We start from the raw sequence: 12,741 nt of genomic DNA, 5'->3' as shown, positions 1-12,741 counted from the left end.
AGTTTAGTCCAGTGGTTTTAGGTTAGATATTTATTTTTGCTAGCTTTTATTTTTTCAGATTTTATTTGAACAAAATGCTGGTGCTGCTCTGGCTGACTAGATGGCAGCAGAGCCCTTTTGTGGCACCTGCAAGTGGAGGACACAGATACCGCTGCCTGTGGTTCACGTCAAAAACCCCTTACCCTTCTATTCCGCATGGTTTTGCTGCTGATGGACTAGAATAAATGAATAGTGGTCTCAGTGCTGCCTTCTTCACATGCCCCAGACTTGGGCTCCCAGGTTCTTCCAAGAAAGGAAGCTACAGTACTTTTTCCGTAACACAGGTGTATTGAAACAAGGCTCTTTTCATCCGCACACTTCACTTCCAGCAGTTCTGAAGGGGATCGTGAGGTTGAATCTTTAGCTTCTTGGGACAGAGGAGTTTAATAAAAGCTCTTCTGAAGCTGTAGTGGCAGAGAGGGTACAGGACAGGGTTGACAGCCGAGTTGATCCACAGCAGCCAAAAGGAAGTCTCGTACCAGTAGTCAGAGATGCAGTGGCCGTGGCAGCCAGCGCGGATGATCATCAGGAGCGTGTACGGTGCCCAGCAAATCCCAAAAATGCCCACGATGATTGCCAGCGATTTGGCCACTTTCTTGTCTCTAGAGAGCCTGAAGCGTTGAGTCATGCTCTGGGATACTACCTTCATCCGTTTCTCTAAGGACAGAGTGGATGCTGAATTTTTGCAGCCCTTTTTGTTGCAGCACTTAGGTTTCCCGGAGCTCTCAGAGCTTGTTGACAGCAGGTCGTTGGCACCCAGGCTGGCAGGGGAGGCTGCTGCTTGAGCTTTGCTCTTAGAGAGGTCGAGGGTTTCAGCTGGCTCCTTCTGCTCCCACTTACAGCATTTCAAAGAAAGCTTTGCTTCTGGGCTCATTTCCATCTCTTCAGTGAAGGACTGGTTGTGCACTTCGTGGAAAATATCCAGGCGTATTTTGGTACGCTTCTGTATGTTCAGGTAAATGCTCAGGTTGAAAAACATTACACTGATGAAAGGGGTGAAAAACTCCAGCGTAGAGGCTGTCATGAGAAAATACCAGTTGTGGAAAAATTCAGCGTAGCATTCCCCAGTGGGTATGATACTCTGACCTGATATATACTCCCAGCTGATGATGGCAGGTCCGTAAAGCAGGAACGCAAATACCCATACCATCACCATCTTCAGCACCGCTCGCTTGGTGTTGCCTTGCTGGGCTCTGTAGGCGACCTGCAACGGGAAAACCTTTTCTTAAGTATGGCCACACACCCCAACTGGTTGAGGCTCTTCACAAATGAACTGTTAGCATTCCTGGTAAAGTTGCTAGGCAATATCCCAGCAGTGTAACAGATTCATATGCTATAGGCAACAGGAGCAATTGCTAGATAAATCACACTCCTGCGGGGAAGAGTTAGGGCCCTCATCTTGCAGCTTCAAAACCAGATGTGGCCTCTGCTTAGTGGAAATGTACTGGCTTGGTTGGAGCCTGGCAGCCTGCTGCACCCTACCACTTGCCTGAGTAGTCCCCGGCTGCCCTCTGCAACTCCCGGGGCTCCATCAAACTCCTGCGCCAGGCAGGCACCCAGCTCTGCCTCTCCCTGAGCCTTGCAGCTAATCCATGGTGCGTCTGGAGTGAGGGAACAAGCAAATGGCAACGGATCTGATCTGCCTGCGACTTGCTCGTTAACTCCTGCAAAAGGCTGAGCGTTCTCATCTCACCGTGGACCCAGAGACCTCAGGGCAGTGCCCTGCCAAAGTTGGTACTGCAACCTACTGCCTTGGTAGCCAGGGAGAAGCTGGGATCCGGCTACAATCTGCTTGTTTGTCCTGGAGATAAGAAGCCCCTGCAAGTTAGTAACAGGTCTGCTTACCTCGCTGACTCACTTGTACACTACTGTCCCGTCATCTGGGAAGGGAACACCTGCACGATGGGGTCTGATCCTTAAATGATTTAATTATGCCAGAAATACTAATCTGAAACCACAGCTGAATTGTGTATTTGTGGATAATTATTGCTTTCCATCAGCAGGCTGAGAGATTCATAATTTCTGGAGGATTCAAAGAGCTTTTAATTATTGCAGAGAATCCAGAGACTAAAGCAGGAGGAGAGTTATTCCCCGCTCAGCTGCCATGACAGGACTCACTGCTCTTGTCACCGAGAGGAATCTGTCGTAGCTGATCAGCACGATGTTGAAGACCGAAGAGGTGCAGAGCAGGTAATCAACCACCAGCCAGAGTTTGCAGAGGCTTCTCCCGAAGATCCACCGCCCCGTCAGCACATAGGGCACGTACAAGGGAATGCAGAAGGCTCCTGCAACCGGAGGGGTCCGCCGGCATTCAGATGCGGGGCTCTGCGGGGCGGCTGCCCCCGGGGGAGCCTCGGGCGCCGGCCCGGCTCCCTGTCCCGCCCCGCAAGAGCCCCGCACCCGTGGGCGGCCGCCGCTCGGCTCTGCCCGCCCGGCCCGGGGCGGGGGACGTCGGGAGGGGAGACCCCGGGGCTGCGGGAGGCTGTCGGGGGGGGACCCGGGGGTGCCGGTGGCGGGACCCCCGAGCAGCCGGGCAGGTGTCGGGGGGGTACCCCCCGGGCAGCCGGGAGGGTGTCGGGGAGGGGACCCCCGAGCAGCCGGGCAGCCGGGAGGGTGTCGGGGGGGGACCCGGGGGTGCCGGTGGCGGGACCCCCGAGCAGCCGGGAGGGTGTCGGGGGGGACGGGACAGCCGGGCAGCCGGGAGGGTGTCGGGGGGGACGGGACAGCCGGGCAGCCGGGAGGGTGTCGGGGGGGGACCCGGGGGTGCCGGTGGCGGGACCCCCGAGCAGCCGGGAGGCTGTCGGGGGGGAGACCCCCGAGCAGCCGGGCAGCCGGGAGGGTGTCGGGGGGGGGGACGGGACCCCCGAGCAGCCGAGAGGGTGTCGGGGGGGGACCCGGGGGTGCCGGTGGCGGGACCCCCGGGCAGCCGGGAGGGCGTCGGGGGGACCCCCGGGCAGCCGGGCAGGAGGAGCCCGGCCGCCGCTGCCCGCCGCGAAGTTGCTGCCGGGCCGGGCCGGGGCTCGGCGGGCGCGGAGCTGCGCGGGGGCGGCACTTTACCTACTAGGAAATCCGAGATGGCCAGGTTGAGGAGGAAGAAGTTGTTCTGGGTGCGCAGGCTGGAGTCCGCCACGAAGGCCAGCATCACCAGCGCGTTGCCGGCCACCGTGACGGCGATCAGCAGGGCCATCAGCGCGCCCAGGGCCGCCGTGCCGGCGGCGGCGAAGCGCCCGGCGGCGGCGGAGCCGTTCAGCGCCCCGGCGCCCTCCATGGCCCGGCCCGCTCCGCTCCGCTCCGCGCCGCGCCGCGCCACAGCCGCGGGGCTGCCGCCCCTCCCCGCCCCGCCTCCCGCCCCGCCGGGGCCGCTGCCCTGCGGCCCTGGGACCGGCGCGCCAGCGCTCAGCACCCTGCGTGCCCCCGGCAGCCCCGAATCCCCCCGAGCACCCCTGCAGCGCTCTAGAGTGTCCCTGCACCCCCCTTCCCGCCTGCCTGCATCCCTCTAGAGCGTCCCTGCATCCCCCCTTCCCCTCTCCCTGCATCCCTCTAGAGCGTCCGTGCATCCCCCCTTCCCCTCTCCCTGCATCCCTCTAGAGCGTCCCTGCATCCCCCCTTCCCCTCTCCCTGCATCCCTCTAGAGCGTCCCTGCACCCCCCTTCCCCTCTCCCTGCATCCCTCTAGAGTGTCCCTGCACCCCCCTTCCCGCCTGCCTGCATCCCCCTTTCCCCTCTCCCTGCATCCCCCCTTCCCGCCTGCCTGCATCCCTCTAGAGCGTCCCTGCACCTCCCTTCCCGCCTCCCTGCATCCCTCTAGAGCATCCCTGCACCCCCCTTCCCACCTCCCTGCACCCCCCTTCCCGCCTCCCTGCATTCCCCCTTCCCCTCTCCCTGCAGCCCTCTAGAGCATCCCTGCATTCCCCCTTCCCCTCTCCCTGCATCCCTCTAGAGCGTCCCTGCACCCCCCTTCCCGCCTGCCTGCATCCCCCTTTCCCCTCTCCCTGCATCCCCCCTTCCCGCCTGCCTGCATCCCTCTAGAGCGTCCCTGCACCTCCCTTCCCCTCTCCCTGCATCCCTCTAGAGCGTCCCTGCACCCCCCTTCCCCTCTCCCTGCATCCCTCTAGAGCGTCCCTGCACCCCCCTTCCCGCCTCCCTGCATTCCCCCTTCCCCTCTCCCTGTGCTCCCCCAGAGTCCCTGCATCCCCCCTTCCCCTCTCCCTGCATTCCCCCAGAACATCCCTACATTCCCCCTTCCCCTCTCCCTGCATTCCCCCCCGAGCGTCCCTACATTCCTTCTTCCCCCTGAACCCAGGATCATCCTTGAGTCCTCCCAGAGTATCCTTGCATTCCCCACAGGAGCACCCCTGCATCTCCCCAAAGCACTCCCCAAGAAAAAGGCCATGGGCAGTGCTTATGGTTCCTGCCTCCCAGTCTCTGCCTCAGTGGAGAGGAGTGGAGGTCAAGGCTCAACTTGTCTTTTAATCGGAGGTCAGCCAGGAGCGGTCTCCGGGCAGGCGGAGGAAAGAGGGTGATGCCCTTGACCGTGCCCCTCACTGGCAGCAGGAGGAAGACGTAAAGCTGCCTGGGAGCGGGCAACTCTTTACCAAGCAGCCATGCCACGTGGTCTGCAAACCAAGGAATCCTTGCCCACAGTCCCCAGCTCCAGGGGGATCACAGAATCCTAGAATCATGGAATGCTTTGGGTTGGAAGGGACCTTTAGAGGCCATCCAGCCCAACCCCCTGCAGCGAGCAGGGACAGCTTTAACCAGATCAGGGTGCTCAGAGCCCTAAGTCCAACCGGACCTGGAATGTTTCTAGGGATGATTAATGCGCCCTCCTCCCTCCACTTGTTTAGCTTTTCATAGCTAAAGAGAATAACTTCTGTTTGAATATTTTCTTCAGTTGGTGATACACCAGGGTGAAGGAACCACTGTAAAATCCCTGTGTGCAGTGCCTGCTCCAGACCGCAGAAGTGGAAACGTCTTCATGGGTGTTGTGTCACCGGGGTGGGATCAGCTCGCCACAATCACCACATCTGGAGAACAGCACAGGGACGTGCAGAGCAGCAACATTGGAAACCAGAGGATACTGGCTGGAGACCCTGGCCAAGCACTTTCTTTCTGGGAAAGTCTGATAAGTTGTGTCCGTCTTTGAAGACCGGAGATCAAAAAAGCAAAGCAAGAAAATTGTGCAAACCCAGAAACATTCATGAAGCTAATGCCCAGGGGGTTTGCTGCCTTCTGATTACTCCAAAAGCTATTTTCACGTCAGGAACTGTTACAGCCTCGCAGAATTCCTCTTCAAACCCACCCCCGCGGCCACTGTCTTGACAGCAGGTACTAACCCTGCTGGGAGGAGGCTGAGAGGGCTCTTTTAAATCACGGTAATTGATTTGCAGCCAGCAGAGCTGGGAGGCGAGAGCGTGCCAAGCGCTCCCGCAGGGATGGCCTTTGGCAGCACCCACCAAAGGGTGGCCTCCAGCAAGGAGCAACCTTGTACTGTCCCTTAACTTGCCCAGCACTGAGACAACACGCTGGCTCCGCGTTCAGAGCCGGGCTTTCTTTTTCCAGGCGCTGTGCAGGGCAGTGCAGGCAGGCTGTGCCTGACGGGCAGGCAGCCGGGCAGGCCTGCAGCTGCCTGACGCCATGTGTCCCCTTCCTCGGGGAGCCAAGTGTCCCCAAGCCTCTCCACGAAGCAGAGGACCCGGTCCCCGCCGCTGCCGCGTCCCGACGGAGGATGTCACTGTGGGCTCGTGGGAGCCGCGGGTGGGAGAGCAGAGGATGCTGCATGTGCAAGAAACTCCTGGTCGGTGGGTTAGAAACTCCTGGTCGGTGGGTTAGAAACTCCTGGTCGGTGGGTTAATGGCTGGAGGGTGCAACGAGCCCGTGGGAGGCTTCGAGGAACTTCGTGCGTGGCTTCAGCACTGCCTCGAGGAAGATCAGATTTAACCACGCACCCAACTGAATTCCCACCAGGGTGCAGCTGCAGCGTGGCCACAGCAGAGAAGACCTGAATTTTGTGCGTATCGCCTCAGATGTGATGGAAAAAGGGCTTTTTTTTTTTGCCGTGATGTTTAATGAATCCACAGACCACTTTCATTCTGTGACTGTGATCTGGTGTTACTTGTAATCTCTTGCTATTCAGACAATCATTAGTATTCATTGAAATGTTTACAAGTTCCAAATTATTGTGTGCGTGTTGCAGTGTTATCGCTGGGGAGCTGTTTGCTGTTTGTTAGCTGTCATTCATTTTTCAGAGTTTCCACCATCCAGATAGAAAGCAGAAACTGTACTTTGTACCGAAGGTAATTTATAAAGTGATTTGCAAAATGTGGTGTGGACAATTCTCAGTTTTTGTTTATCCAGAGTAATTTGCCAGGACTGTTAGATAAATAAGAGATGACAGAGCTTAGCAGGCTATAGTTTTCCTGGTCCTGATGTTTCTCTCTTGCTTCAGCAGAAGGACAAATACATTTCTAATATATTTCGGGAAACATGCTATCTTGGTAATAAAATAAAGGAAATCACCCAGCCTGGAAGGGGTAGTTAAAGCAGATTACACACAGACATGCAAGCAGATGGTATGATAGCTAATGTTTTGACGTGGCTTACGCAGTACATACACCACACGAAGATAGCCCCTGTGTTCCTAGGTGCTTATATATGTTCATATAGGGAGCACTGATCACCCTGCAGGCAGCCCATGGGCCCTGTTTTGGGATAGGCGGCCTTGGGAGCCTCAGAGCCTGAACAGCGCTTAATTCTTGTGTAGATACAGGGGCCAAAATGGGACCTCGCTGGAGGGTCAGAGCTATAGCTCAGCTATAAGCATTCCTGAGCCTGCTTTCTGTTTCGTCTAAGGTTGTGACCGAGAAGCAGAGACTGGGGACAGCGGATGCAGGCGTCCCAGCCCAGAGCTCCCTCCCAAACCCGCTCTCGAGGGCTCCTGCCCTGCTGCAGGGACGTCCCAGCTGGCTGCAGCGAGGCAACCGAAGAGCCGCGGCTTGCAGCCTCGGCGCTAAGGTAATTCGGTGTTTCCAGAACGCACACACGTGGTTCAGCTGCTCGAGCAGACAAGCCCTAGAAGCCCCCAGGAAGGATGAAGAGCTGGGGGCAGCCCTGCTGCCACTGCCTGCAAAGCAATTCCTCTCCTGGGGGGCTCCTGAGCAAGGAGCTGCAGCTCTCCTCCCCTCTCCGCTTCCTTCCCTACTTTATTTTTGAGAAGCATTTTAGCTTGAACATGAATTCTGCAGACCTTCTATATCTTTAAAAAGAGGCGAGGGTAATATATGGCTTTTTTAAGGCTGCTTTGTACTGGAAGAGAAGTCTGCACTTGAAAGTTGTTTTGCATTCAAGCAGAGGGTAAGGAGTGAGTAACCCTCTTGTAAGATGGCTGTTCTGGCGAGTTTCTCTATGATGTGAAGCCTTCAGGCTAAGAGACAAACAGCTTCTGCAGCCTCCTGGTGTTTAGGGAACTCGAGCCTTGGATGTAATTTAGCAGTTGGCCCTATCCTGGGTTTTGAGCACCGCACAGTCTGTGTAATTGCCACATCACAGAGCAGTGCCTGCGGACCGTCAACTGCTGCTGGCTTGGCTACGCCTTGCTGGGGACCATCGCCTCTCTGCTTGGTACTGGTTACTGCAGGGAAACAGGCCACCCGTCTGACTCATGGGGTGTTTTGTACATGCTTTGTACACACGTGGCTTAGTGCCACTTGCTTCTGTTTCTGTTTCTTGCTCTTTATTATTTTAGTTCGGAGGTCCTAGAAGGACCAATTTGGAGTTTCCTTTGCACAGATGTATTTCCTCCGTTCAGCATCTCATTTGTGTTTTCTCCTGGGACTTGCAGAATTGCATATAGATTTACAAGCTGGACAGAGGAGGTATGGAGAAGTTCTGCCTTCTTCAAAAACTCTCATCCAAATAAATAGTTTGCATGCGGACTGATTATGCTGGCCACCGAAGACACAGTGCTAGGATCCGCTCTTCCCAGTGAGGGCACCTTCTTCTACAGGCCAGGTTTAATTCTCCTTGTTTCTAAAATTTAGCATCCTGTAGTTTTATTAAATCCCCGTAATTCGCATATTATAAAAACACTACTTTTTTTTAAACACCCAGTTCAAGGTGTTTTCACTGTAACACTCGAGGGATTCCTTGAGCTACGAGGCATATGCTATAGTCCATCAGAGCCTATTATACATGCATCTGTTTTGTCTTGGACCACTGTCACTGGTTACCTCATGCATTTATTTGCAATTCATTAAAATCTCAAGACAACATAGACCAAAACACTGGATGTGGGGAACCACGCCACAAAACCTGCTTTCAGCTTCTTAGGAGTGCTGTAGAGATGCTGAGATTTTGTTAGATGCTTGTTCACGTTCTTAGATTTTGTTAGATGCTCCTTATCTTTCTAATGAACCAAGGAATCCAGATGCAAGGAGTTGGATTGCTCCCTGCTCTGGAAGGCATGTCAGTATGTCTGTGATGAGATAACTGTTGGCTTGCTTTGTTATTTTTATCTATCCACTTAAGTTTTATTCTATGAAATGTCTTTTTAGCTCTGAAGAGTACATTAAAGAGATTCTTAAAGGCGGCACCATCTTGCCCATCTTGCCCTTCTATACACTAAACCTGGAGCTAGGAAGTTACTCTTTTTTAGCTGGTTGATTAAATATTGCTACATAATTGACAGCATCTCCCACCTTCAGAGACTGTGACTTTCTACAAATGACAATGTGATAATCATGCCTGAGTCATTAAAACAAAAACAAATTTATACTTAATACACACAGTCTCCCTGCGGTTTGTCTCAGAGAATACATGACCTGAAATCACTTTCATACACATCCGAGTCCAAAACAACCAAGATGGTCTCAGCCAAGTTCTATGCACAAATACCCCTGACTCCATGAGGCAGCAGATGGCTGAAAAGTTTCAAAAATTTGCTGCCCCTCTACTCCAGGCACATCTATAATTCAGTGCTTGCACTGGTGTGCTTGGCTCCAGCTCAGGAATCACAGGGCGCTTCGACATCAGTAGAAGTGCCTCCATCGCGGGGCACAGGTGTGTGGGCAAAGCATCCCACCCGTGGGTGAGCTCAGCTGCGCCAGGGCACACGCGTGTGCACATCTGGGCGTTGCTCTCACTTGCTTCTTTGTGAAGGGGAGAGATAGAAGCTCCCGTTTCTCCTGGAATAAATCAAATAAAACCAGTAAATTAGGTGCTAATGACGAGGGGTTTATTCATAATCCATAGGGACAGAAGTAACATCCCCTGGATGTTGATCAGCCTCATCCCACTCTCCCACGGAGGAATTTGCACTTTGGTACCGGTTTAGGTACGCATCATTGCAATTACACAGTGAGGACAGCTGTGTCCCAAACTCAAGAGCTATGGAAATCAGAAGACACATTAGCATCAGTAACATTTAATGGGGAAATGAGAGCTTTCTTGATACCTTCTCTTTGATGTATGTCTGTCTCTGCGTTTCCATGGAGGCAGAGCTTCCACACCGAGGAGTTTGCTCTTCTGGTGGGCAGTGAGGACGGGCAGGGCTGGAGGCAGCGCAAGCTCCAAACCTATGCATGAACCGTAGTTCTTCCATTGCGTATTTCTGTCCCACGGAGCCAGCTCGTCTGTGAAACAAACTTTAAAGAAAGAGATGATTAAAAAACCTCTTTGTGTTCATGTCTTTACTGATGAGGGTTGAAGGTGCTTTGGCATTCACACAAGTATCTGTCACTATGAAACCCGCCCCTTTGTTTTATTTCCTTTTCTTCTGCCTTTCGTCACGGGAAATGTTTATTCAGTTTGGAAAATTCCCTTTTTTGAGATCCCCTCGCAAATAACCAGCACACGTGGGTGAGGGCAAGGGCAGCGGCAGAGAAAAGAGGTTCCAGAGCAGCTGAGGATGAAATCTCTGGAGGAGCCCTTGAGCTCCTGCTTTGCCAGACCATCAAGCTACTGCACAAATGGGGAAGCCAAGCCCCAGTATAAATTTTTTACATGTAGCATCAGAAGATACGACACAGAAAATGCCAGGGGAGCATTTCCCATTCCTGAGATGCCTTTCCAGTGAAATGCTACTCTTTGATATATATTTCTCTTTTAAAAATAAAAACAACAACAACGACTTGTCTCTTAAACTTGGGGAGCTATTAGGACAGAAAAATAGCATGGCAATCCAAACCTGGATGGGACATCATGAAATCAGTTGTTGGGTACACTTCATCCTGCTGCTCGGACAGGTGTCAAAATGACTTCTGCTGGTGGCAGAAGGTCTTTTCCTTGCCATACTGCAAGGGACTTAATTGAGCAAGCTTAATGTTGGATAAAGATGATGATGACAAGAATAGTCATCAAAAATGCTAAGAAATACCCTGTGAACCAGCTTTCAAAAAGGTAGGAAGAGCCCTAACATCTCTACTCTCTCGTGCCGTACTGCGCGGCACCAGCGGCACCAAAGCCCCCGCGTCTCTGAGAAGGACCACGAACGCTGGAGGGGAATTGCCCCCTGGCTGGGCATGGTATGTGTCCGTTTGTGCCCAGAAAAAGTCCTACACCTTTTCACTTCCTTATTTTCCTTCCTTCTTTCCTCTCCTTCCTTCTGTCTCTCCATTCCCAGCTGGAGCTGTAACCTGCAAATCCAAACTCCCAAAGTGTCCAAAAATGTATCCTTTAGCACAGGGAGATTGTTCGCAGTTGGACCCGTCTGTGACTGCTTTTGGCTTCTTGGGAACTAACTTCTTAAAATTACAAATCACCTTGTCATCAAAGAAAGACACATTTGCAAACCTATGGCACTTTTGTGAGCATGAAAATGCTGAGTTGGGGGAGGAAAACACAGCAGAGCAGGATGAGTAATATGGTTAGCAATGAAGTTACTGTCTGATCAGAATTAACACCTGGTTCTTGTCAAGGCCAATTGAATATTGCATTTTGAAATGAAAATTTCAGAGCGCAAGGGTAATAAAAACAAAAGTCATCCTGCATCTGTCAGCTTGGACCGAGTTGGCAGCTGCTGTTAAGACTGATAGATGTTTTCAGAGAGAGGCAGCAGGGTCTGAATAACAAGAGATGATATCCATATACAGCTGCTACCGATGACACTGGAAGCATTTTGCCACGTGGAGGAGTAAACGTTAAAGCTCTGTTGAAAAAGTATCTGTTAAATTTGCTACTCCATCAGGGGACAGTTTAAAGAAGCAGGGCTGGGCTTTGTTCCTAATACTCTTAATAGCAGTAAGTGGTGTAGGTTAGGAATGATGTGAGGACATTTGGGAAGGATTAAACAATTTCTAATTGAAGCCAGTCCTGTTCCCAGGCAGATGGAAAAATGGAGCAGCTGTAGAGAAATGAGCTGGGTTTCTCTGGGCTTTGGTGCAAGCTGCAGCACAGTGTGCTCCTTAACGTTTCACCAAACTTTGTAAAACTTGACGACATGAAGCAATTAAAGGGGTGGAGTTTAAAGCCCACTTACAGAGCCCATGGTTTTCTTCAGAGCTACCAACAGGTTCTCGTGGGAGAAGACGTGCAAATGTCAGCTCCCTCACTTCCCGCTGGCCCGCAGGGGCCTGGAGGTGGGGAACTCATTGGTAACCTCATGTAATATTTAACAGACTTCCTGGGCTAATTAAGTATATTACTTTATATAGTAACTAACATATCTCTAATATGGATCAAAATTTAATTCAGTTTAATTCATTACTGCCACTCAACATGGGCCCAATTCTCCTCTCCCTTATGAAGATGCAACCACATTAATTCATTGTGTGCAACAGGGAGGACAACGTAGCCCTCATTCTGCCAGATCATCTCCAAGCAGAAATGCAAAGACAACTTTGCTCTTGTGTCTGCACAACTTGACTGAACCAAGAGAGTTCCTTCAGAGTCACACCGGCGTAGTAGAGAGCGGAAGCTGTCCCCAAACCCTCCCATCAGGTGTTCAGTGTCTTACAAGCTGGAGGGTCCTTCAGGCACAATATCTGAGGGGTTTTTCTGTAAGTCAAAGCTTGGATTCGCTGTCTGGTACTTACTCCCCAAGCATATGCAGGTGTAAAAGCAATGCAGCACAGAAGGAAAGGTATTTCTCTCTCAAGAGCAGAAGGCAAACAAGATCTCTGTTGCTGAAATTAGGAAAATCAGCAGGCTAGCTAGCTTTAACTTGTTTATTTGACCATTTGACTTCTGCAAAGCCCCTGATAATGAAGCTTGGTGTCTCAAGGCTGCTGGACAGTGCCTAGCCAAGAGGGACTGAAGCTTGTTGTCATTCTCTCCCTCTCCAGTGGCTCTTGTGAAATGATCCAGCGGTGTTTGTCTAGGTCCTATGGACAGCATTCTCATTCACCGAGACACCTCTTCAGAAGAAGTCCCTCTGCCATGCAGACAGGGCAATCTCCACTGCTCCAGGCTGGGCTGCACCTGTTTTGGGTAGGGGACTCTTCATCTGAGCCAGCCACAAGAAACAGAAAAAGCTCCTGTTCACACACAGACCCTGAGAATGGCTCGACACGGCACTCATAGAGCCCTGGGATGGGTACATGGCTTCTCACTGGTGACCTCCACGTGTCTCAGCTGGACACCTCATCTGAAGTGTGTGGGTCATCCCTAAGAGGGGGGAACAGGACATTAAAATCAAAAACTCTGCTCTGCTGCCCAGGAGGGCAGGGAGGAGATGCTGGGGAGGTACAAGCAGAGAGGCAGGCAGAAT

General features: G+C 52.5%; 1 protein-coding gene across 1 annotated transcript; it reads right to left on the bottom strand.

The window, feature by feature from the left end:
• Nucleotides 1-358: 358 nt before the first annotated feature.
• Nucleotides 359-3,391, bottom strand: HRH3 (histamine receptor H3). Its single transcript, XM_075721237.1, has 3 exons — nucleotides 3,097-3,391; nucleotides 2,158-2,324; nucleotides 359-1,243 (listed from the first exon to the last, which is right to left on the bottom strand). The coding sequence occupies exons 1-3, from the start codon at nucleotides 3,305-3,307 to the stop codon at nucleotides 359-361; spliced, it is 1,263 nt and encodes a 420-aa protein (XP_075577352.1). The 5' UTR covers nucleotides 3,308-3,391.
• Between the last annotated feature and the right edge of the window lie 9,350 nt (nucleotides 3,392-12,741).

The sequence above is a fragment of the Pelecanus crispus genome, chromosome 14 (assembly GCF_030463565.1).
Source record: "Pelecanus crispus isolate bPelCri1 chromosome 14, bPelCri1.pri, whole genome shotgun sequence".
NCBI classification, from domain to species: Eukaryota; Metazoa; Chordata; class Aves; order Pelecaniformes; family Pelecanidae; genus Pelecanus; species Pelecanus crispus.
This window is presented reverse-complemented; position numbering and strand designations above follow the sequence as displayed.

Excerpts from the sequence above, each read along its gene's own strand:
- HRH3 (XM_075721237.1), bottom strand. The coding sequence starts at position 3,307 with ATGGAGGGCGCCGGGGCGCTGAACGGCTCCGCCGCCGCCGGGCGCTTC. Across the intron at positions 2,325-3,096 it reads CATCTCGGATTTCCTAGTAG|GAGCCTTCTGCATTCCCTTG; the intron begins GTAAAGTGCCGC and ends CTCCGGTTGCAG. Across the intron at positions 1,244-2,157 it reads TCCTCTCGGTGACAAGAGCA|GTCGCCTACAGAGCCCAGCA; the intron begins GTGAGTCCTGTC and ends TTCCCGTTGCAG.